Source organism: Danio rerio, chromosome 19 (genome assembly GCF_049306965.1).
Source record: "Danio rerio strain Tuebingen ecotype United States chromosome 19, GRCz12tu, whole genome shotgun sequence".
NCBI classification, from domain to species: Eukaryota; Metazoa; Chordata; class Actinopteri; order Cypriniformes; family Danionidae; genus Danio; species Danio rerio.
This window is the reverse complement of record NC_133194.1, coordinates 22013584-22039952: the sequence shown is the minus strand read 5'-3', so window position 1 is coordinate 22039952 and position 26369 is coordinate 22013584. Positions and strand designations below refer to the sequence as shown.

The window sequence follows — 26369 nt, the reverse complement described above, 5'->3', positions numbered from 1 at the left end:
TTTCCTTATTTGAACTAAACAGCCGCATTTGAGCAAGATATCAGATTCTGATTGTCTATTTTCTGTTTCTGATCCTTTTGTTGAGTGATTCAAATGCAAATACGTAACCCCCTCAGATTCTTTCTTTCTTTTATTTATTTTTTCAGAAGTTGAGCAGCATGGAATATCTAACATGGAATGTCTAAATATTTGAACAAATAAAAAGTATGAGCATTTGATCGTTGACTTTCGACTGTTTAAGCATGGCATGGTAATATTTCATGCCATGTAATATTTCACTAGGTAATATTTTTACACTTTGAAATTTGATGAATAATCTTGCCTGTTTACATTTATTTGTTCATATGATTTCAACATTGATATTACAGGAAAAAAAACATTTTTCCCTTCTACCCATTTTCTGGAGGAGCTGGGCTAAATAACACAATCTATTGTCCATGGAAACATAAATACATAAAAAAAACTCACGCTGTATTTTAAGACTGAATAATATGGAAATTTCCTCAAGTGCAAAATGCAAAACAGAAAAGAAATCTTGGACTGCAAACAAATTAAAAAACTTAAATTCACATTTATACATAATATATAAAATTGTGTTCTATGTGCTCTTACCCTGTATTTAAAAAAGGCCTACATATATCCCCATGATACCATGGTATTTGAGCTTATAAGAACTTCATTTTCCTTTCTAAACGTATAAAGTAGAAACAACAAGCTCAGTTCACCTGAGGCAACGTCAGGAAAACTATATGAACCAAATAAACGCAGTTGAAAATTCAGTCAATACAAGAAACCCAAATGTGTGCCGTGGACAGGGAACAAAATACACTGCGCCACTATAAATGCGTCAGTTTGGGTGCTTCCTGAATTCTTCCCTGAGAATAGTGTGGTGTTAAGTCTGTGAATGTGCATGGGTTTGAATCGCATGCTCCTTGCTGATGGCTGTTTCCCATGGTAATAGCGCCATTGTAGTCTATATTGCCTTGAGATGGATGCGGTAGGTGCGTCAGGCCAAAAACCGAGGCCCCCATACCCACCAAAGAATCCGAGTAACCTCCACCGCCACTGACATAGACAGGGCTGCCCTGCACTTGCGTTCCGTAATTGTTGTTGCCTTGTATATGATGCGTGTCGTATTCTGGAGTGGCTGTACCAGTTCCCTGATACCGCTTCTGTGGAGGCGGGCAGTTGTTCAGAGGAGGATATGACGTAGGAAGGCTGTATGTATTAGATTGAGGTTTGTTATACGATGCTGGAGAGGGTGAGTCGTAGGTTACGCTGTTTACCAAAGAATGCATTGAACTTAAATATGCACTTCCACCCCCTCCTCCGCCCCCGGATGACAAGGATACTGGGCTGTGAGGAGACTGTGCTCCAGGAGATGGCATCATTCCAAGCCCCTTCTGGTCTTTCTTGTACTTCATCCTGCGATTCTGGAACCATATTTTAATCTGCCTTTCCGTCAGGTTAAGCAGATTTGCCATTTCTACTCGTCGTGGTCGACAGAGGTAACGGTTAAAATGGAACTCTTTCTCCAACTCCACGAGTTGAGCAGATGTGTATGCAGTACGTGCGCGCTTAGAGGCGGCCGAACCAGGGGGACTTTTGTCTCCAGCGCAGCTCTCTACTGTATGAGTACAAAAAAAGTAAAACGAAGCGTTATTGCGCATGTCCAAGTAAATGGTTCTCACTGCACATCCTCTTTACATGATACATCCATTGCTTTTAATATTGTTAACTGGGTGTTGTTATTGTAGCTATCAGACAACATATGACTGCGCCATGAAAAAGTATTACATCTTTTCAATAATACATTATGCATATAATACAATAAGTCACTAGCCAATTGTATCCCTAAACGCTATTATTTTAACTGCATTTTTTCATCACTTTGTGTTTCCAAATCATAGCAATTCTCAAATAAATTGATTGTCTGCTGAATTATGTAGCTAACATCAAAGATTTGGCTTTTAAATAATTAAATAATGCAGTTCCAGGCAATGCATTTAACATCAAAACAGTCTAACCTACTACCAAATGTTACATTTATGTAGTCAGCACACCTTTTTTAACAAAAGCGACAGCAGATATAATATGCTAAATAAAATGTAATACTAAAGTAATAAAATCTGTCTAAAATTAGATGCGTTAACATGTATTCAATTATATATTCCGTCGAACATTTTAATATGCAAGTTTAATTTTAGGTGCTTTAATGTGGTTGATGTAATCACCTGAAATGATACTACAGGATTTCTGCTTTGTGTTCTGACGGGACTCCTTCATCCAAGGGAAAATGTGTTTCCTTGTGGATGGTGTTGGTGATACGTGGACTGGATTCTTGGCGGCGGAATCAATGTTTGGAATTTGATTCAGGGAACTGGGGGACGATGGTCCAGAAGGGGCAGTAGGGGGCTGTTTGTTGTCGGAGGTGTCTGTTACTGTAGCTTGTGTTCCGTTAATTTGTTGGCAGACCTCGGACATTTCATTGGATGTGTGCAGACCTGCAGATATACCAGGGGACTGCAGAGAGCAGGCCGGTCGATGGTACTCACTTTCCGCATGAAGGGCCTGGAGATACTGCTGCTGACTGGCATCATAACCTAAACCGTTTGCGCTTTGATAAGGGAGGCCACTGTAAATTGCCGAGCCGTCGCAGTAGGTTGCCTTTTGCATCTCGCCGTTTCCCAATGTTTATTTCACTTTCTGACAAGGTCCTGACACCTTTGTAGAAGAACATTGGCTCAACGTAGTCACGTGACACCTCTTCGCCAATGGGCTCTACGGGTAAACCTACGGTGAGAGAAGACACGGTGAGCGGGTGAAAATAAGGCCTATCCATCTTACTTTTCAAAGCTCGGCTGACAGTGTGGCGAGACTGGGAGAGCCGGTCACCACTTACCTTATGGCCATTTGCAACAATAGACAACATAACTCCACACCACAAAGAACATGATCGCCGTTTAAACAATGGAACTCAATCACACTGTCCAATAAAACGCTATATGTTAACAATCCAGTAAAAAATATACAATCTAAAAACTAATTTGTTTTTTGTCTAAATTTAAAAATGAAGGCAACTCAAAAAACAGGCAAACCTGTTTGTGTTAGTCATAATTTTATCCAAATTTGCTTTGAAACTGCCTAATCTTTTTATGCACATGAGCACATTAAACCAATATTTCTTTTCTGAAAGAAACTTGAATTTTGTAGCAAATTTAAATCATAAGAACTGAAATAAACCATCAGCTAAACTTAATCAATTAGCAACAATCACTTATGTTACCTAAACAATTTCCTGTTTAAAAATAAATATTTATTAGCTATATGCTATTCTTTCATCTGATTTTAGTTCGTAAGGTGTTTCGTGACAGGTAAAATTCAAGCCCCTGCGTGTATTGTTTGGGTTCGAAAGCAGTAGTAGCAGAAAACCTGAAAAACCGGGCTAACACGCGTACCCATAACCACGTCATATGAGCTCTTCATCGCCAACCCCAAATAAAGTATTATGGTAACTGTAACTGGCATAAGTGGACGCATGAAAGGGTCACCGAGCCGGGAAAATGCTATCGCCGGAAGCTCGTGAGTAACCTTTGAACCGAATTAAAACCTGCATTAAAGTATTATTTTATATTCAAAAGATCTATACATTGCTTAATATAGGCTATCTCACAAACCCACGTTCCTATATAAACTTGTAATAACAAAACAGAACGAAGATTATAAACAAATATTAAGTAGGTCTAAATTGTCAAATAAATAAAAAAATATGCCAATAGACTAAAATTGTATGTTTCTGTAACAAAATCAATAGTGCACAACAACAATGATAATGATTATACAGTGGTAATCGGCTTAATATAAATAGCATTCGATGTAAAATCAAGTTTCCACATCGGTTAAAAAACAGAAATCAGGCCATAACGTCACACCACGAGACTATTTAATTAAATAGAAATTAAACAAGAGGCCTCTTCTGATTCAAAATCAGCCATCTATGCTTGAATTTCACAAATTTGCTCTCTGTCACTATAATACTGGAAAGCTAAAATAAAATAAGCTAAAGCTACAAAGCAAGAGACCCAGCTGCTGCACGGGAGGAATCTGGCTTGACTGTGAGTGAGCAAGTGTGTGCGAGTATGAACTCTCCCTGAACCGAGATTTCAGCCGCGCGGTCATAAATCACAAACTCGCCATTTAAACAGCATTGGAGAACCCTGCCTCTGTCCAGCTTACCTTCCTCTCTGACGAGCAGCGCGCAGCACGCCGCGAGCTTCTCTCATTCAGCGGCAGAAATCGATCAAACTGCAGTCCAGGATAAAGCTAAATCGAGAAGACAATAAAGCAAGAGCTGCACTTGCAATAGTCATTGGACTTGTCTGCAGTAAAGCAGCAACTCAGTTGCACTCGATGTCTCAGATTCCTTCCTTCAGTTTTTTTTGTTCGTTTTTTTGACGCAGATCAGTATAGCGGCTAGATAACAAAAATTGTCTCGTGCGCCCTGTTCGTAAAAATAGGCACATTTACACAAGCCCACATATTACATTCTGTTAAATGAACGCCTGTGTTCTCTGATCTATACTAAATGCCACCATGGGCTGCGCTCTAGTGAGTCTCTCGTTCCAGGAACGTGCACAAACTAGCACGTTAGCACATACTCATGCACACCCCAGTGAACTCCCTCGAAACAGAGCGTCACCGTAGACAAGAAAAATTATGCAAATTAAGCGCCTTCTCAAGCACAGAAAACAATCCTACTACCTTGTAAACAGTCAGTGCGGATTAAACACAACGTAATATAATCTACAGCTTAAAGATTGTTTAAAACTAGACAATTTGTTAGAAAATTATCAAATTTAAGCTTAATTGTATAAACATCTTTTCGATTATGAAAGAATTGAAAATGCTATTTGTCATAAAAGGACTGCCTTAGAGTATTTATAATTAAAAGTTAATTTATAAATCGCAGCATCAGTAATTAAAACAACAATAATATACTGAAAGACTTGAGTAAGATCCATTCATTCAACAAATAATTGATGATTAAGAATTTGACCACGGACTACCAGCAATAAAATCAAAGGTTTGTGGGAGAGGGGTTCTGTATACAAATGAATTACCACCATCAGCGTGTCTCTTTTCTTGGTCAAACTCTATATGGCCGTACATAGCCTGTTTTGGCGCGGCCCCCCTGGATTACAGATTACCAAAACTAAAGAGAAAAAAACAGGCGGCGTGGGTTGGTGAGTGGGATTTTAAAATCCTTGCGTATGCTGTTTTTCTACAATTTAAGCATTTTTGGACATTAACGCTATTGTTTCCCCTTCTTTCAATAGAACGATGACTAAGAAGTTTCATTGACGGCACTGAAATCTAATCGAAATGTAGGCATGATAAAATAACTGATTTGTTTGTATTAAAATCCCAGTAATTGTTCAAATAAACAATACTTTCAATATATAATGATTTTATATATTGAAATTATATATATATATATATATATATATATATATATATATATATATATATATATATATATATATATATATATTATATATATATATATATATATATATATATATATATATAATGTGTGTGTGTGTGTATTAAAGTTATGTAATGCAATAGAGAGCTCACCTTAAACGATACAGCTCCCGTTGTTTTAGTACTGAGGCACATTCATTTGTTGGAAAATCTACGACAAGAAAAAAAGCATAATTTCTTTGTTGTTGCTTTTTCATTTTGAAACGGTAACAACAAGGAGAAATGTAAATAATAATGTCACTTTATGACTTACTGGGTGGTTTGTGGTGTACATAAAATTTATGATAAAAATCAATAAAAGCGTTTTTCTACCACCCATTTCTGTAATTTAATTTCAGACTAATTTAACAAGGCAATAAAAACATGACATCTATTTTTTATTTTATATTTATAGCAATTGGGTTACACTATTTTCATTGCACAAGTCCATTGCACTTAACAACAAAGTCAAATCATGAAATCAACAACAAATATATACTGCAAAACGACCATGGTAATTTACACCAATTAGCTTACAAACTAAAAGTATCACTAACAACATACAAAAGTTAAAAAAATTACTACTCACACCTGAATAAAAAAAAATCTACATTTTAATTCTTACACCTTTTGCTGATGCAGTTACTAGCACAAATAGGTCAATGCATGTAATAATTAAAAAGGGGAAAACAAACTACATCAAAGTAATAGATTTATGTTTAAAGTCATAAAGTACATTGATGCTTGTGTAAAAATGATGAATAAATCAAAAGAAATATCACAAGGAATAAAACATCAAGGAAATATTTTGTTTCCTTTCGAGTGAATTTAGATCGAATAGTCATTAGCTCTCGAGCAGCGGCTGCCCTAAGTCCCCAGCCCATAAATCAAGACTCGGGCGTCGTGACCCCGTGCGGCAGCGTGCTTCTGGATGATACTCCTTATATTATATCCTCGTTTCCCAAGCGAGGCTCCGCAACAAACGGGCCGCCACTGCTCTGTTGAGCTTTATTCGCTGTCTTGTGATTTATTTTTCTGGGAAAACCCAGTTTACACACCCACTACAAGCTAAAGAGCTTTACAGCCAAACACAAGAGTTGCCGAGTCCACGTGTAATACAAAGACATCATCATTCATCATTCTCATATTTAAAATCAAAACAAGGAAACAACATACAAAAATGATAACTAACTAATGGTATAAATGAACATAATTATACATCGATAAAAATACTGGGAGAGTCTATTTGTTTAGAAAAAAGTGTTTTAGAAACTATAGATCGTAGTCCATATTATCTGCGATAAACTAATTTTGTACATCTTGTTTAACGGTAAGTTTTTTTTTTTTTTTTTTAACTACGTATATTTTAAATGTATCTTTTATTAAATACAGACGTAGGGTACTGTTAATAAGCGAAGCATTTGTTTATCAACTTGAGTGAATATTAGTGATAATTTGTTTTGCATGACTTCCCACTAAAACATTTATTTAAAAATTCAGTCTAAGCTTTTATATTTCTTTGTATACAATATTAGATTTGCAGTGCTGCTTAAAGAATTTTTTGATTTATATTTATGCATGTAACAATTAGATTCACATTTACGCGTGTAATGTTTGTTTCACTGCCGGTTAAGGGATGAATAAAAGTTGATTTTCTAATATGCTTCAAGTTGAGTTTATTTTAATATTTTGATTCCTACTCTTATTTTATCCGCCTTTGTACGCTAAATCACCTTCTCTTTGAGCCACAAAAACTCACGAGAGTAATGAACAATCAGCGGAAATACCTCAAAATAAAATCCATCCTCATGGTGCGCAGGACTTTGTCTTTTTCAGTGTGGAAAAACATATCCGTCCATGACAGCTGTATAGCATCATCCGAAAAACGTATGGTGCTTTCGTTCTTTTACATTTTTTCTCTCCCTATATCTCCGGCATTTCTGCAAGTCCACAATGACCCAGCCCCGCTGTAGTGAAGTAGACCAGCGCTATCAGCACAACAGCAGACCGGGGTTCGTATGCCATCCACCCCCTTCATCATAATATCGCAACCATATTATGCGCCCCACTCACGTGATCCAGCGTCTATTAAAGAGGAAACCTTTTTTTACTGTGAATCATTAATGGCGAGTGTAGTTCGTCCTTTTTTTTGTCGGATAACAAAGATTGAAGCAACATGTATAGACTACTATTTTGAGTAGTATTTAAGCAGAAACAAAGCGTCATTTTACATTGTTTGTGAGAACGCATCCACCCAGCTTAATGTTTGTTGGCTAGGTGGGATCCATAAAAGCATAATTAAGCAAAATTTTGATTTGTTTTAACAAAATTTTGTGTAAAAAAAGACAAAAAAATCCAGCTTGATTACATGCTACTTGGTTTGCATATTTTAACCAAATTGGTGTTAAAACATCCAAAATTAAAAAATATATATTTGGACCTCATTACATTAATAGTCTGCTTATGTGGAAGTGTTACTGGAAAAGTAAATGGATCATATTAGCAAAATAGGGTAAAATAATATTATTTCTATACAAAATTTTCCTGACATATTTTAAAATCTAATATATATATATATATATATATATATATATATATATATATATATATATATATATATATATATATATATATATATATATATATATATATAATTGCTGTAAAAAAATGTGTGCAAGGTGGCCCTCTCTCGGTGATAACGGTGTATCAGTCAAGTAAGTAATGAAAGTTAATGTTATTATTGGCGATGGTAGAAGCATCTGGTATCTGTGAGCTTGCTTGTGTCAACACAGCAACACCAAAAAAAAAAAATGAACACGTTTTAACACTAGAAGGTATGCTACTTAGATATCATAACTTTTAGCCATACCATCTTTTCACAGAGTCGTAATCTATCAAGTCCCTCGACAAACAAAAGAAAGAAGACATGACTGGAAAAGAGGCCTTTTCTTTACGACCATTTGAGGCTTGTTTTCCGTCAGCAAAGTGTTTAGCTGAAAGCTCATCCAACAGAAGCTGTGAAGTCCCGTAGATAATTAATCACCTCGGCGATGCAGGACAGATCCCCCTTTCACCAATGCATTGTTCTGTTAAAAGCAACAACTTGAAGGAGTACATTATTTTCCCCCAGATTTTAATATGTTCTGAACTTTTTTCTTATTTTAGCTCCTCATTCCAAAATAAATAAATAAAAWAATATATATATATATATATATATATATATATATATATATATATATATATATATATATATATATATATATATATATATATTAGGTATTGCGAGAATTGCGTCTGTCTCTGTGTCTCTGACCAGGACAGAGCCCACGCATTCTCGCTCCACATTGAAATAAACTAAACAATTCTGGTCTTTTTATTATTGTGATTATTATTATGCTTATGTTTATTATCATTATTATTTACTTATTTTTTTATATTAGTAGGCTATCATTTAATAAGGAACTGCAGACCTCGCGAGGGGAGAGACAAAATCTGTTTTCATCGCTGACAAGCTCTTAAGGCAAGCCAAAATTACTACCACACGCAATTTGAAGTGCGAGATAATAAAAACGAAAATAATCTTTGACTGCCGGATTGTTTAAATGTTTTTACTCTGAATTCGAAAGACGTTTGTTTAATGTGGATGACAAAAATTTAATTCTGTACAATTCAGTAGTCCATGTTTTGTTACAAAGCACAAGAGACTGACCAACACAATTGTCTTATGAACGGCTAAAACATATCAATAATAAGTATAATAATAATGTTAATAATAATAAAAAAAAATTTACTATTGCACCTGTTTGCATTTGCTTTGTAACCGTCATTAAGTCAAAAAGTATAACTGAAGTATTACCATATACAAAATTACTGTGATTCACAATTAAACTTTAATAAATCACTTTGCCATCAGCATTTAACCTAAAAGTGACATTAATTCATTGAAGATACAAAAGCTATAATTTTTAGCCTACCAAACAAACAAACGTGTTGAAAACTATCAAAAATGCATGTGGTAAACTAAAAATAATTTACATTTTAAAAAGCTAAGGTTACCTACTGCAAACCTTGTTTTAAAGACTTACCGGAAAAGAAGCACCGGGTCGGTTCGACGAGTACTCGCTATAGTCGACGGTGCAAACTGCAAAGTGAAAAATCCCACCGAACGTCAGTATTTATTTCTAACCAAGGGGTATCTATTATTTAATAAGGTCATGTGAGCCAGTCAATTAAAATTTAAGTATGGTAGATAGGGAGGTGAGCTACTGATGTCATGATAGAAGTTCAAATTTCCTGTCTGTCAAGATTTCAATCGATGATTGACCACGACTATTTAAGGGCCGAAGTTTGCGTTTATTTTCTCTTTATAGTGAGAACCCACACAGATGTTAAGTTCCACAAAGTGGTAAACAGGCAACACATATATTTTTTTTCAGATTCAAAAGTCAAGTTGATGTTGTTGTCTGTGTGTGTTTGTTTACATTAAACAAAAAATATAATACCTAATTTGCAATAACTTGTAACCTATATTTTCTGTTCTTTCAATTTAAGTGATCTATTGTATACTGTTTGTGTTTTATTCTGAAATTTAGACTGTCTTTAAAAAAGGTTGTTTCAAGTAATTTAGCAGATTTTACCTTTTAATTTATGTTTAATGTCAATTAAGGTGCGCAAAGTAAGCTTTATCTAAACACGAAGTAGTTTTTGGTTTCTCCCTGAATTTTCAAATACATATTAAAGTTCCACTGCTGCCCCATGTGTTCGAAGAGTAAAAAGATCATGGTCTAGAAGGTGCTGAAAATGCCGAGGTCAGAGGTTAAGGGGTCATACGCAGTGCTTAGTTTGATGATTGGACAGCTAATTTGTGTCCTTTGCCTGACCCCATCAGTAGTTTAAACCAGTAAGTAGTCTACTGTCTACTGTCCGTCTCTAATTCATTTCAGTAGATTCCAGGAGAATGTTTATTTTATTTAATTTTTTGAGAAGCAATGGCATAAAACATGCTAGATTTGGAGCAACTTTTAAAATCTAACAATAAACTACCCTGTTGAATACTGAAAAATGAAGCAATTGGGCGGTGCAAACTACGTCGATTTGTACAAAAATTATTCTTGAAATAATAAGTGGACCAGAATTAGACAACTACGTTAGCGTCAAAAGACACTTCAATCATTATGCGCATTATTATTTGTCAACAGAGCCAAAACGTTAGTATTGCGAATTTATATTCCTATGTATATATATATATATATATATATATATATATATATATATATATACTTTACAATTTGACTTGTAAAGTGCACATTTTCCGTAAACTCGTATAATGTGGCAATCAAATAAGCAATACTGTACACAATTAGTCAAAACTTAGGTAAAACGTAGTCTGTGCATTTAAAGACTTTCTTAAAGATCAAAATAACTATTAAACTGCTATCAAGCTTCAGGAAATAGCCAAATAACAAAATTCATCTTGGTCACATGAATTAACTTGAAATATAATTCACAATAAAGTCATATTTATTTTTCACGATTAGCCTACAATTACTTGCACACAGGCTTACTAAAACTTGACATCTTTTACCAATATACAAATGACCAAATACACGAATATTCACAGCTTTGATGACGTAAATACACTTAATAACACTCTAAAATGCGGTTCTAAGACAAATGAGATAACTACTTCAGGAAGATTATTCCTATATTATTGTGCCTTCATGTTAAAACTTCGGTTTGTACACGCGTCACTATAGCGTTGATTCCCACAAACAAGACTAAGTGACTCGGTTAACGACAGAAAACAAAACGAGCCATTGTCCAAGTTAAAGTACATTCTACTATTGTTCCTTTAAGGGAGGCAATTCTATTTTACAGGAAGAATGGGATTTCCAAACTACAATGGAGGAAGAGGTTGTGAATGCGAAGTTAGGTTGCCACTTTGGGCATTTAATAAAAAGTAACCCTGTGAAGTTCCGATCCAAATACTGCTAAGTGTTCTTCTTTCTTGTTCAGTTCCGTTTGTGCCGATTTGCTTCTAGCACTATAGGTTAGAGGAACACGGCGTAGGAAGCAGCGTTTGCTGCTGCTGAGTGGCGTCCGTTTTCACGTGATGGTTGGAGGGTGCAGAGCTCGAGGAGCGGATCTTTGTATTGGGCAGCTTGTGGTCTTTCTTCCACTTCATGCGGCGGTTCTGAAACCAGATTTTCACCTGACGCTCAGAAAGACACATAGTGTGCGCTATCTCCACACGTCGACGTCGAGTCAGGTATCGGTTAAAATGGAACTCTTTTTCAAGCTCAAGAGCCTGCTGGCGCGTGTAGGCGGTGCGAGACCTCTTGGGCACTCCTCCAGAGTAGCTGGCGGTCACTAAACACACAAACACATAACCAAGCAGGTGTTATTGACAATCTCAGGTATTAGTGAGATGTCAGATAATTAGCACACTTATAAAATAATTGTAGAGCCCTAAACGAGTAGAGTAAGAAACAATGTATCACTCTCTGTCGATGATTCCCTCTTCCACGATCTTTAAATCATTTGGTAACATTGCAACATGCGTCAATGCCTATGGGAAAATTGCTCAATTAAAAGGCCTATTTAGTGTGATCTCGTTTAAGAACAATTTTTTTGTCATACAAACAAATAGCAAATGGTCCGGGCGGACCTTCAAGGAAAATAAAATTTGCGAAAACTCCCAATCACCGGGATTTCATCTCGACGGCAGTAAATCCTCTAAATGAGCAATTACAACTGGGTTTCCTACATGCTTTCCGAAGAACGCCCTCCACAGGGCTTCTAGAGCTTTTATTGCTCGTGTACATTACTTACCGGTATTAACATGGACTTTTTTCATCCAGGGGTACACCACTGGTTCTTTACTCTTCTGTGAGCCCGGGAGAGCGTCTGACACGAGGCTACAGTCCTTGTTTCCATCCGAACCCACACAGCTTTCTGTGGTGAGGCGGGGTCCATGATTCTGCGAAACGGATTGAGGTTGCGCGTGATGACGGTCGCTGAAATCGTTGAGATCGTTGGTTGACACATTACCGTAATCATAGCTCTGCTCTTGGTAGTTTGATCGCGGGTATGATGCCTCCTCGTGATGGGGGAAGCCCGGGTCTTTCGGCCGTTCATAATAATCAGAGGATACGGGCATGTATCCGTTCTGGTGATATTCCTCGCAGGGTGGGAAAGAAGGTTCGATGTAATTTGAATTGATCAAGTAGGAACTCATGATCATTAATTTGAAAAAGTGCAACAATTCTAATTTTTATGGTGCTGTCGTATTCTGATCTCTCCAAAACCCACCTACTCCTCTGTCAAATGTACAAAGTTGCTCGGTCACGTGAGAAATGCGACCAATCAGCGCCTCCTGTGGGCATCGTGTAAACAAGCACCAATGGCAAGCCAGGCACCAGCACAGCAAAAAATGTGTTCGAAAGGTCTGTACGTCGTTTTTGTTATCAAATAAAACATATCAGAAATGAATTCAATACAGTTATCAACTGCATCATACGGAAAACAAAACTGGCTAAATGTAGACAATGTGAAATGTTACACATTGATAAATAATTGAGTTTAACAAGACATAATTTATCACGAAAGCATCCCATTGGACTGTTAATGCCCTTTCTAATGATAAATGTGCTAAAAATCTCGTTTGTTGGGTACAACGACCCGAGGTCTTGTACCTTTCAGGGACGTCCCAGTTTCTCCCAGTTGCCCGCGACCACTTTCACAAAAGCAATTCTTTCTCTGTACTTACACTATGCACCTGCTAACGAGTAGCAAAGCAACGTTTTTCAAACAAGCAACAACATTACCATCATACGTTTTTTGTTATAACCTATAACAGTCATGATTGAAAAAATACGTAAGTTTGGGGTCCAGCCATTTACATCGTAAACTGTTTGCGGAATCTCATTATTAGACGATCTGCCCAGCAGTCAAAAGTACCAAAAGCATCCACCATGAGCGGTTATATTCTATTGTAGTCTATCATAGATCTTCATTCAAAGCAAGGAATTAAAAATAGTCTAAATAAAGAAATGTGGTATTCCTTACTGCCTCAATGTAGACAAAATGTGCTGCCACAGGCCTATATCAATAAAAAAAAACTGTCCAGTTAAACTGAAGTGAACATACTGTAAAGACATTTCATGTTCTGTTCTGTAAAGAGTACTCCATTTCGGCTTCTACTCTAAACAAATAAAATGACAACAAATTAACCTCGACTTTGCTTCAGGACCTTAGCCACCATATTTGCGAGCAGCCACAGCTTGTGTATATATATATATATATATATATATATATATATATATATATATATATATATATATATATATATATATATATATATATATATATATATAGATATAGGCTATATATATATATATATATATATATATATATATATATATATATATATATATATATATATATATATATATATATATATATATATATATATATATATATATAATGGCGATAAGGTGATCTAAAAATCGCTAAAAATAACAAAATAATAATGAGAGTAATGGTCATAAACATCTCTAATAAACATCAATCTCAATATAATAAACAATAATAAAACGGCAAAAATTGTATCACCTACATCTCGTTTTCTGTAAAATGAGCTACAAAAAAAAAAAAAAACAATTTCAACCATTTCTATATTTGTAATAGATTTGTTGAATTGTCACGATTAATTCAACTCTAAAATATAACTCAAAAGCCCTACCTTGTGTTACTGAACAAAATATCGCCAATTTTGCAGCTGATAGACTACGCCAGGTTCCCTGCCTAGATAAAGATGCATTCCTCTTGTGACAGGTAGTTTCTAAGTTCTTTTTCCTCAGGATTTCCATATCGTGAATCCAGAAATCTGAGTGAATCTGAGCTGAAAACTCATGTTTAAATATCCACGTCAGCTTGATATTCATGTTAACTAAACTGTGCGCCACGTGCTGTTCCTCATCTATAGAACAGCTCTGTCTACCTTTCTTTAATAGCTGTACAGAGATAACTTCGGTTTGACCTCTTAGTGACTCAGTGTCCATTTCGCCGCTTATTAATCTTGTTCATTGACAGTCTTTGTTAAACAACAAGGCGTGCCCTCTGAAAATGTGACATTTTCATATTTGTTAGACGAGGTGACCTTGCATTTACCCCGGCCTTGGACTTCGTTTATCCACTCAGGGAGCAGCGTCCTTCTGGAGGTCGACATATATACAAATACAATTTTTATTTAGTAAGCGTATAAATAAATAAATAAATAAATAAATAGGGTGTGCAATATGTGTGTGTGTGTGTGTGTGTGTGTGTGTGTGTGTGTGTGTGTGTGTGTGTGTGTGTGTATGTGTACAACATACAATGAATATTATAATAATGTTGTTGTATTTGATTTAACTTAGAATAAATTAAGATAAATTTCTAACGACAATACAGTTATTTTGATTAAACGGTTTTAGCAAAAGAAAATATATGCAGAAGTAAATAATAGTAACAATGATCAAAAAAAAATTTACACGAACCGCATATAAAATTATACAATGTCGTCTGTTTTTCTTATTTACACCGCTCCCTTCTTTTATACAAACCAGCGGGCTAAAACCGAACACGCTGATATAAATAAACACATAGGACAACACATAGGACAAAGAAAGACTCTTTTATTAATCTTTGATTGCGGTTATTTCAATGCCTTAATGGGTTATACATTTGTTTTAACTCAACTGAATATTTCTCAGGATATTGAAGGTGAATTTTACAGTTTAATATGTAAAACGAGAAGATGCCAGTAAATAATATATACGCTTACACGTTAAACCAACTAAAAAAATTAAAACACGAGTAATGTAGATTGCAAATTATATTTTGCCAGCAAACTTTATACAAATGTTGTCTTTATAAAACAGCAAACCATTTTTAAACAATGGCTTTAAGTTTAGTTTAATCCAGTGTGTTATTATCTTTCACTTGAACCAACTCCTTGTAGAAAATACAACACGATATCATATTTGAGGCCAGAATAGCAAAATTATAGTCCTATTGAATGTTTGCTTGATTTTACCAATATTTTTTTCAACCGCATGATTTGCTGTATCCTGCAATTACACACCTCCCCGTGTAATTTTGTGCTTTGCCGACTATTTCTGGTGTCCTATAAGATGAATTTTGAATTGTCATCGCTTCTTTAAAGCCCCTGCACTCACATTGAACATAAAACATAAAACTTTTGACAATTTAATTTGAATTTAGATTTGAGTAATGGGTATTCTCTACATTTTCTGTAACACAAATTGATACCTTTTCTCGGAAGGTTTTAGCTATTTGCGCTACTTATGTTTGTGTGTTTATGAAATTTATATAACATTTTCTTCTTCCCAAAGTGATGAGTGCTAAATTATATTGTTCTATATTATATTTACATTTATATTATTATATTGTGTTTATTTTTAAGGCAATGTCAAGTCATTTTATTGCAGTTCTCAATTTCGTGGCTCCCTCGTTTTTTTCTTGCTATACTGGTTAAAAATAATGTTATAAAACAATTATTTTACTTGCATAGTATTTTTAGTTCATATTTATTTATGTTTTTTTACTGTCTTTATTTAAACTTAACGAATGCTATTTTTTAAGGTGCTTAACAAGAACAAAACACCTCTGAAGTCTGAAGTATATGCAAACAATGTTCGTTCCAAAACAACCATTTGTAAATGCAAATGTATTGTTGAGTTTTTGGTCATCAAATACTATTTATTCAGAGGAAATTCACCAATCAAATCCCTTAATAAAAAAGGAATACTCGATCTTTGGAATTGGCGGAGTAGGTAGTCTCTTGGGATGCTAACCTAGGGTCACCCAGCTTGCAGGGTTCATCGCGAGGTTAGACCAGAACTCACGGGATTCACAGCTATTCCATCTTTTGTGCCATTATAAAAGTGGCACTGCGCTCTACAAGAACAGATGACAGCTACTTGTTCTGCTTTAAACTTTTGACCTCGATCCTCCCCCTACCTTTAAGACTTCTTTCTATCAGACAAACACAAATAAACAGATGGACACAAACAAGCCCTCAAACTCATCAACTTTCGTTTCAACACTGTCGTTTTCCCACATATATTATTTATACCTTCAATTATCATTAATGTTAGGTCAAAACTATTAATATGTTATTAAATAAATTTCTATCTACAGGCAGCTTGGCCTGATATATAATGTATGTCCTAATGGCCTTAGATTCTACTGATACCCATGCTGTATCCAGATTCGTGAACCACGTATATTCTATCGACAGTCTCTGCTATTAAAGGTGTACGCGGGAGTTATTATTCTTTCTATTTTCTATCCTAAAAGAAAGGGGCGCCAATGCGGGTGACACTGAACTTGGCCAAAAGCGAGCTCTGCTGGTGGTTTATGGCGTGTGCACATTCATCTTCCTGCCGCCACTGACCTCACGGTGAACCAGGAGCGAAGACATTTTTCTTCAGTCCCTCTCCCCTTTATTATCTGTCGAGTTCTGTCTTTCTCTTCATCTCTAGCTCGCTCTCATCAATTGAAGTGTGCGGTTGTTATGCGCATTTCCTCAACACAACTTCTGCATTATCGTTAATATTTTTCCCCGAGAATAAAACGTTTTATATGCCGTTAACATAACATAAAACAGTATGATTGATTATGATAACTACATGTGCTTAAACTTGTTGATAATTATAATTGCTCACTCTTAATCAAATTTAAAGTAACAAATATTAACGAATTATTTATACTGATAACTCAAATATATTCTGAACAATAGAATATTTTTGCAGATAGATAGATAGATAGATAGATAGATAGATAGATAGATAGATAGATAGATAGATAGATAGATAGATAGATAGATAGATAGATAGATAGATAGATAGATAGATAGATACTCTGGTGTGTTGCTTTCATCAATATCTGAAGGGTGAGATTGATACCACCAAAAAGTAAACAAAAAGTCATACAAGTCATTACTTTATGCAGAGCAAGGAGCAAAAATATTGTATTAGGATTGTATATAAATAAACACATAGGACAAAGAAAGACTCTTTTAATAATCTTTGATTACGGTTATTTCAATGCCTTAATGGGTTATTAATTTGTTTTAACTCAACTGAATATTTCTCAGGATGTTGAAGGTGAATTTTACAGTGTAATGTGTAAAACGAGAAGATGCCAGTAAATAATATATACACGTTAAACCAACTAAAATAATTAAAACACTATAATGTAGATGGCAGATTGAATAATGTAAATGGCAAATTATATATTTGCCAGCAAACTTTATACAAATGTTGACTTTATACAACAAAACATTTTTAAACAATGGATTTAAGGTCAGTTTAATCCAGTGTATTATTATCATGTACACTTGACCCAACTCCTTGTATAAAATACTATACGATATCATATGGTGATACCACTAAAAAGTAAACAAAAACTCATACAAGTCATTACTTTATGCAGAGCAAGGAGCAAAAATATTGTATTAGGACGAAATCAGATAATCAAAGAGCAATCCCCATCTGCCCGGCAAGGTATTCACAATGCAACCCCCTCAGTTAGCGCATTAGGAACTGAGTGCATTTCTGTTCTGCTCATTGTTTTACCGAGAGCCTAAAGAAAACTTTGTTACAGAAGCGTAAAACCGAAATAAACCAACTTGAACTTACCAAGAGCTGGCCCTCGGTCGCCCGAGTAAATCCGGTCGGTGCGTTTCCAGTCCATAGCAATCTGGCTTGTTAGAAGCAGTTGCTGGTGCAGTCAAGAAACACCTCTACGGTCTACAGAGAAAGAAAACGAAGCTCCACGTCAGTGCGATTTAACTTTATATGCCATATAGTGTCGACTCCCCAAAACCATAAAACTGACTTTAATTGCCACCACGTGACTGTTTTATGGCAAGTGAGCCTATCTGCAGTCTCAGTCCGAGTGAATTTTACGATCTAATTCGTGGACCAAACACTCATTATTTATCTTACCAGCCAATGTCGTGGATCCAGAATGGTAAAGGGTCTAGTAAAGTTTTCCCTCAAAACCGTGATTTCCAAAGAAGGAGGAAAATTAATGAATGAGAAGAGTGCTGGACACTGGGCGTGGATGCACACTCTCATTGACAAGTTGGCAAGGGGACCTAAGAAATTGGCGCGTCATATACCTGTTGATTCAACAATGTTGAACAACTCAAAGTTTTAAAGAAATGATCGAATTAATCTAAAGCACCGGAATTGTGGAATATTTATTTAATTTCAGTTTTACATGACCAATGCTTAACCTCACATTAATAATTATTAAACTGTTGTGTGGTACATTTCACGTTCATATAAACAACTTTGCCTAGCACAAAACGCAGCTGAATGGAACAAATCTTACAAAAGGATTTAATATTGCAAGTAAAAACTTTATTGTTTTTCAACATAGCATTTATTGTTGGCAATACTGTTTCTAAACTTCTTTATTATTAAATTTTCACAAGAAGGTAAATTAAATAAATAAATCGAGTGACACATCTGCAAATATTTGAAAACGCAAAACACACAAACATTCAAATTGAAAAATGTTTACGAAACTGTCAGAGCGGAACGTTTTTATCAATACGCAGCGATGACTGAACAACACGAACAAAACAGGTCTACTTCAGAGTGACATAAAATACAATCGGTATTTGATACTGATTTTAAATAAATAACCTGTAAAATACATCAATTCATATGTACAAACTTCAAGACAAACAAACGACAAAACCGTTTTAAACTTAATTTTGTAAGAATCTAATATTTTACTCATTTGCTTATCCAGTGTACTTTAGATATTTAAAGTAATTGTATTCAAAGCTTATATATTTATTTACACATTCCTTTTACTAAGACAATGCAAATATCTATCCACATTACATGAAAACACAGAAGAGAAGTTTACTTTTTTATCCAAGGCCGCTACACAGGGCGTTTACTTTCACATAACAAGTGGAAAGTTCTTTTGTGAAAGACATCCCCTTGAGAAACACACACTTAGAATAAAGAAACGCGCGGACGCACACACATCAGCATATATTCAAACACTAACACATTTTATAGAGGTAAATATACAAATATACATTTTAAGGCCGGTATCCGCTTCCTGCAGCTGCCATATTCATACTTTTCAGTTTGTTGTCTTTTTTCCATTTCATTCTGCGGTTTTGAAACCATATTTTGATTTGTCTCTCTGAGAGACAAAGAGTGTGTGCAATCTCAATTCTTCGGCGACGTGTCAGGTATCGGTTGAAGTGGAACTCCTTCTCGAGCTCAAGTGTCTGGTAGCGCGTGTAGGCTGTCCTGGGCCTTTTCCCCTCCGGTCCGGCCAAATTATCTGTTATACATGAGTGGGACATTTTCACTTTTATTTATTATGCATTTTAATACACCTGGTATGCACGACACAAAAAGTGAACTGAAGTAGCATGTATGCATCAAACTCAACGCATGCGTAACATTCTCTCAAGGGCAAAAAGCATAACATTTATTTCAACTATTTTTTTTCAAATTATCTCTAACAAATTATAATTTATTTAATAACACAACCAATTTATTAATCCACAATCGACAAATTAATTAATCATACAATTGCACTTCGTTTTTAAAGAATATAATCAGTTTTAAATAATCTTTAGAAACATGGAGTCATTAAACCACAGGATGCATATTTGGCATATTTTTCGATATAAATATCCAAAATGAAAAACTAACTCTAATATTTCAATATTCATATAAAGTTAAAAAAAATTTTACTGTAAAACTGGCAGGAGGCCAATCACACCTTACATTAACACTCAGAACACAAACGCAATAAAAGCAAACCTCTACGTTTGCCGTTTACCATGACTTATATGAAGTTTTCGCATCCATGGATAAATCTGCGGTGCCTCCGACACATTCTGTGAAGCTGTCTGTCCACTACCCGGTGGCTTTTCTTCCTCCATAGAGCTTGACACTTTCGAAACTCCCTCCCGGCTGAGAACCGTTCCAAAGCTTTTGGACGCAGAGCCAGCGGTGCTAGATAGTGAGATTTTCAGGGCGCGGTGTGACTGCTCACTGACAGGAGAGTTGGCTAAGGATGAGCAGGGGAGATGATCAGAGGAAGGTTCAGCGCTGCTAGCGGTAACCGGCTGATTGTACCGGACAGGCGTCGCAGTTGGACTGTCTTTGTAGCTTTGAGTTCGCTCACCAGATGAAAGAAAGTGTCCGGGGCTGGAGTGCCCGGTGCTGAGATCCATTCCATTGTAGCCACAAGCATACCTGCCCGAATGCATGCCCGTAGAATCTCTGCATTGGCCACTAGAGTTGTGATCTCCATAGTTATGTAAGGGATAGTCCACGCCATTTGGATAGCGACCGCAAAATGAATTCACGAAATAAGAGCTCATTGGTTGACAATTACCTTATTGTTACTTTTACTTACTACAACTACCTTTATGGAGAAAACAATGCTGCCGTTTGAGTTTGATTTGTGTCTCTTGGTGGTTTTGAGCTTCTATTGCACCCTTGCACTATTTATGATGAATTATGGAAATGAGTGAGACACAGACTTAATGCACCCTTACGTAGGCTTCCAAATATGGGCTATGGCTTAGAATCACGTGTTTTTTGTTGACCAGTCGTAAATCCTATTCTGTGACCTCCAGCGGTAAACTCAGACGTAAGCAGGAAATCAGGGTGGAATTGTTAGGACACGGGAGCGCGCAACAACAGTTTTGGCGAACTAGCAGTTAAATCGCTTGTTTGTAGATGGTAGCCGTGCGCCACCCTCTGGTTAGAGTCGGGACTACCTAAACCATCAGACTGGAGGCGAGCAAGCGATGGGGTCATTCAGAGGGTAACGACTCTGCGGTAGAAAAATTGTATCTGCTGAAACAATGCGCCGTGACCTGCACACTAAAACGCGCAGCAGAATGCCTGATAGACTCAGTGTCACTCGAAACTAGAAATTTGAAACATCAGTCGTCAACGAGAATAAAACTCAATACATAAAAGAAGATATACGCAGTTAAAATGGTCAAAGGACAAGCATAATTCCTTTATTATTTATAAAAAGACTAAGCTTTGTGTTTAATTAATTGTAAGACGGGCACTGGATTTTTTTTTATTTTAAAATATTATGCTTAAAAACATTCATGGGATGTTGTTAAATATGCTTAGTCAATCTCTTTTTTAATTTTTAAAGTGCAAGCAAAACGGCGATTTTTAACTAAGGGTTTACATTATTCATGATGTAATGCCTAATTGCTGTTTAGCATTTTGGGATTAAGCACAGCTGTCTATTAGTAGATTATATTCTAAATAATAACAACAACAACAACAATAATATTAATAGTAATGATAATAATAATGCATTTTACACATACATGCATACATACATACATACATACATGCATCCTATGGAAAAGTGCGAAGTAAGGTAGGTTGTAGGCTACTTTGTGTTGGTGTGTAACACGAACAAAAAAATATCTATAAAATATCTATAAAATCCAATGTAATGTCATAGAATAAAAAGTAATAGGTTTTTCTCTATGGGTTCTGGCAATATACAAGACAAATCTGACTACAACAATGTAAAATTTCATTAAAAAATTGGAAAGCAGCGGAGACTAACTTTCAGAGAACCTCTGGTGATCAGCAAACCTTTTTCCATGACCAGCTAAAATAACAGGAAAACAGGAAAAACATCAACAGAAGTATATGATGAAAAAAACAAACAAACAAGGAATGCCACGACTAAGAGAAAACCTGACATTAGTTGGTGAATAGAGACGCCTATACTGTGTGTAACCAGTAAAATATAGAAACTGTTATTAACCTCGCAATTATTGAATACACATTGAAAACATTGTAAACCCCTTATTAGACTCAATAGACATCATATATATATATATATATATATATATATATATATATATATATATATATATATATATATATAAACAATTCCATTTATTTGACACTGACTTCTTGAACATTTGTTAACATTAGCTCCGACCCCACAGTTCCCGTCGAACATTCTGCTTGCTTGGTCTAAATTTGTGGCTCGCGTTTCTCATAACAGCGATCGAAGATAATCCATATCGTTAAAATCAATTAATTTAACTTAGACTCTCACTATTAGAAATAAAGGGACAAAAGCTGTCGCTGGGGTTGTAGGCCTATTTATAAGGTAAGCTAAATGTTACCATGCTACTCCAGTAGCCTATACCAAATGGTAAACCTTAAAAGTACAAAAGTGTACTATTTATATTGTATGAGCGACTTATGCTGCGTTCAGCCAAATTGGAGTAATATCTGAGTCAAATAACATAGCCTCTTCCAACATATTTCATATCACGCTTTGTGAAGGCTTTTCCATCAAATGAAACAAAGGTGTTTGCACTATTGTTAAAACATCAACATGCAAGTTTTAAAATTACTTAAAGCCCTAAGTATATTATATTGTTCCTCAATTTTGATTTAGATAATTCAGATGATTTCCAAGATCTGAAAAGATGTCGTGCCATTTCACTCGCGAGCATGGGTTAGCCGGTGTCCTGAAGAATTTAGCTCCAAACCTAATCAAGCACACCTACATGTAGCTTTCTGATTATGTTGAAGACACGAATTAGCATGTTCAGGTGTCTGATTGACGTCGGAGCAAAAGTCAACTGGACACCGGCTCTCTTCAGACCGAAATTTGCCCAAGCTTGATCAAGTGAACTCAAACGTGCTGCCGCTAAGAAAGTCATACAACTCCACCTAGTGGTGGTTTTGAAGTCCACCGAATTGCTTGAACACATAGATTAACTAAAATTCCTATGGTTCATTTTCTAGACAAATGTTTTATTTTTACAGATATTTCAGGAAGATTTTAAGGTTTTTCTTTCTATTTAAATGTTGTCTGTTCATAACGTTCAGAATTCATCTTGAATAATCAATCAGGGGGGTATTATTCATTAATTCATTTTGGCCCTTTGTTATTCTGGAATCGCCTTTAATAATCTGGAGTCGCTTCAACTTATCCAGCACAAGTTTTACGCAGCGGATGTCCTTTCAGCTGCAACCCATCCCTGGGAAATACCCATACACCCATTTGCACACAAACACTACGGACAGTTTTAGTTTACCCAATTCACCTGTACCTCATGTCTTTGGACCTGTGCATGGGGGAAACCGGAGCACCCGGAGTATTCAAAATATCAAAGCTTTCCAAAACAAGAACCACAGTTCTTAACTTAGCGACACAGGGGTGATGCTTAGTATATAGGCCTAGTACCATGAGAAAAGAAACAAAATTATATCTAATGATATATTACATGGGCCTGCTGATTTGCATAGACATATCAAATACAAATAAGGTTTTGCATAAACATAAAACAAATATAAAATCCGTTCCGAAAAGATAGATTGCAACTTTCTGAGCAAAGACATTTTAAACAAGACGTTGAAACGTTTAGGCTACTTATTGCCATTTGAAAAACAATGTTTATCCGTTCACCCGAATCCTTACCTTATGCTTGTCTGTTGGTCCTAGAATGCAAGAAACATATGTTATTGACGTCAAATGCTTCACAATCACAGCTTTTCGGAGAGCCTCTCGATCGTGCCACAGCGTTCCAACACTAAACCTATAGCCTATATTTTTAACTGTTAGCTAATGTCCACTTCGATGATAGCGAATAGCTTTTAGAATATCAGCCAACCTCAAAATTGAAATGAAAAAAAGAAATGAACAGCCAACGATATTATGTAGAATAGCGGAGGTAAAAGAGCTAGACTAAGCAAGGTCAGACGAAGAATGCAGCTCTATTTTGGGTTGGGGTGCACACGCATAAAAAGTTAACGTTTATGTGGTCTTAAAACACGTGACTGACTTGTAACCAATGAGAACCAGCGGCAGCTCGTAAAGTTGTATGGCAAAGTAGTAAATTTTCATAAACAATAACAGATTTATAGCTTCTCATGAGACGCTGGCTGAGAAGGGGGCTGGATTGCAGTCAGGCGCCATTTTACAAAGAGGAGGAGCACAAAGAGAAAATCTCGACATTACGACGAATTTTTAAAAGCAAAGCTTCTTTCCATCCTTTATTTTGTTATATTGCAATTAATTAATTTATATTGACTTATTTAATATGTAGGCCTACAGCATATTTGGAAATTTTTGTGTAGTAAAATATAGAATTATATTAATTACATGACAGGAACATACACATTTTATATTCAAATATAATAAATGATAAGGCTACAAATAATAAACTATATAATAAACTGATAGGCTACATTATACTGATAGATTTATCGATAAGCAGACCACAACACTTTTTTTCTAAATTATGTTTTTGCTCTAAAACACACAGCATATATATATATATATATATATATATATATATATATATATATATATATATATATATATATATATATATATAAGATAATATAAAGATAAAGTGAGATATTCTAAAAAAAAACATTTACGATTTAGGCGTCCACTGTTCAGTGTTCTCTTAGGTTTGAGAACTTTGAATGGCAGAATGGCAGATCGTAGTCACACGATCACTACTGATGCAGTAGGCTATTTCCTATAACAACACAACACTGGAGACAGAATCGGGTTTCTCTAACAGCTTAGACTATAAATCTTGATAGCAACACATAGAGAAAAATCAATTATGCAACCAGATATGCATAGAAGATGCCCTATATTAAGACACACTGACCAAAAAATTTATTACCTCACAGCAAAGATGTTAAAACCTTTACGACTTCACACGTGCACGAACTGCTGCATCGACGGATTAATGGTCGCAGTTATTGGTCACGTCTTCACACACCAGATATATAAGATTGCAGGTTGTCACAAACGTTAAAGTAGCCTACCTTACATTGTTATCTGAAGATAGTCCCGAAGAGACACATCATCCTGTTGAAACAACTGTTTTTTTCTGTTGACGAAATGTAGGCTATTACAAAAAAGCTAAATTTCTGAAAAGTGCTGAAGTGAAAGAGTGAATGACGGCTGCGTGACTATGATACATATTAATTCGAAATTTAATTCGAATTCATATACTTCTTCGTCTTGCTGAGTTGTTGAGCCGAAATACTTGATGTTTTTACGAGCTAGAGTGATACAATCCCGTTATAGCTAGAGTTCATATTAAATCCCACTTCACTGGCATTGGGCCCGTGAAGTCACATGATCAATCCGCAAACACAGACAGCCAATAAATATTGCTTTTGCCTTTTCATCAGCTTGCAAGGACAGCAGTTATTTCCATAAGTGAGTCAATTGACAACAAATCTTAGTTCTTTAGCAGCATAGATATAGAAACAGTTTATAAAACGTACAATCTTCGAAGTGTATTTTAAAAATATGTTTTAAATGCAATGATTTGGTATTAATGCAATTACTTCTGAATAGTAATGTTTTAAGTCACCGATTAGAAGTTTGTTGTTGTTGTTTTCTTTAAAAAATGCATTGTAATTAATTTTTTTGCGCGTTTCATTGCTGTAAAGTATAAAATATATATAGATATACCGGATTATGTTTTTTTTCTTGCTAATATTTTGTTTTAAAAGTCGCGCCTTTCAACATTAAGCCTTTGCCACAAGAAATTCGTTATAACTAAAACTATGCCTACTTAAAAAAGCACAAATTTATTAAAGTGCGTTTAAACAACGCAGCAAAACACACAAGGCTTAACGATTGAAGCATAGCGATTCTAAAATTGCAAACCAGGTCTACTTTCTAAATATTCTGGCACGTCTGTTATTTTCACAAAGTAACACTATATTACCTTGCCGGCACTTTCCTTA

General features: G+C 35.5%; 4 protein-coding genes across 19 annotated transcripts in view; 1 reads left to right on the top strand and 3 right to left on the bottom strand.

Annotated features, from left to right (window-relative positions):
• evx1 (even-skipped homeobox 1) overlaps nucleotides 1-26369 on the top strand; it is a 153983-nt gene that overhangs the window by 90919 nt on the left and 36695 nt on the right. The gene's annotated exons all lie outside the window — the stretch shown is intronic.
• hoxa3a (homeobox A3a) lies at nucleotides 115-24364 on the bottom strand. 7 transcript variants are annotated; one of them, XM_073931086.1, is made up of 4 exons: nucleotides 24067-24364; nucleotides 5638-5695; nucleotides 2235-2793; nucleotides 115-1627 (listed from the first exon to the last, which is right to left on the bottom strand). In XM_073931086.1, exons 3-4 carry the CDS (start codon nucleotides 2674-2676, stop codon nucleotides 837-839), a joined length of 1233 nt encoding a protein of 410 aa, XP_073787187.1. In that variant the 5' UTR covers nucleotides 2677-2793; nucleotides 5638-5695; nucleotides 24067-24364; the 3' UTR covers nucleotides 115-836. The 7 variants fall into 7 exon arrangements, with proteins under 7 accessions (XP_073787187.1, XP_073787188.1, XP_068071285.1 ...); XM_073931087.1 differs by lacking the exons at nucleotides 5638-5695; nucleotides 24067-24364 and adding exons at nucleotides 18228-18338; nucleotides 18537-18563; XM_068215184.2 differs by lacking the exon at nucleotides 24067-24364 and adding an exon at nucleotides 18228-18335.
• Nucleotides 11023-14780, bottom strand: hoxa4a (homeobox A4a). 2 transcript variants are annotated; one of them, XM_073931089.1, is made up of 2 exons: nucleotides 14267-14780; nucleotides 11023-11892 (listed from the first exon to the last, which is right to left on the bottom strand). In XM_073931089.1, the coding sequence occupies exons 1-2, from the start codon at nucleotides 14583-14585 to the stop codon at nucleotides 11567-11569; spliced, it is 645 nt and encodes a 214-aa protein (XP_073787190.1). In that variant the 5' UTR covers nucleotides 14586-14780; the 3' UTR covers nucleotides 11023-11566. The 2 variants fall into 2 exon arrangements, with proteins under 2 accessions (XP_073787190.1, NP_571610.1); NM_131535.1 differs by lacking the exon at nucleotides 14267-14780 and adding an exon at nucleotides 12355-12823 and having other exon boundaries at nucleotides 11026-11892.
• hoxa5a (homeobox A5a) lies at nucleotides 18935-24364 on the bottom strand. Of its 2 annotated transcripts, XM_073931090.1 has the most exons (3): nucleotides 24067-24364; nucleotides 20413-22230; nucleotides 18935-19905 (listed from the first exon to the last, which is right to left on the bottom strand). In XM_073931090.1, the coding sequence occupies exons 2-3, from the start codon at nucleotides 20957-20959 to the stop codon at nucleotides 19655-19657; spliced, it is 798 nt and encodes a 265-aa protein (XP_073787191.1). In that variant the 5' UTR covers nucleotides 20960-22230; nucleotides 24067-24364; the 3' UTR covers nucleotides 18935-19654.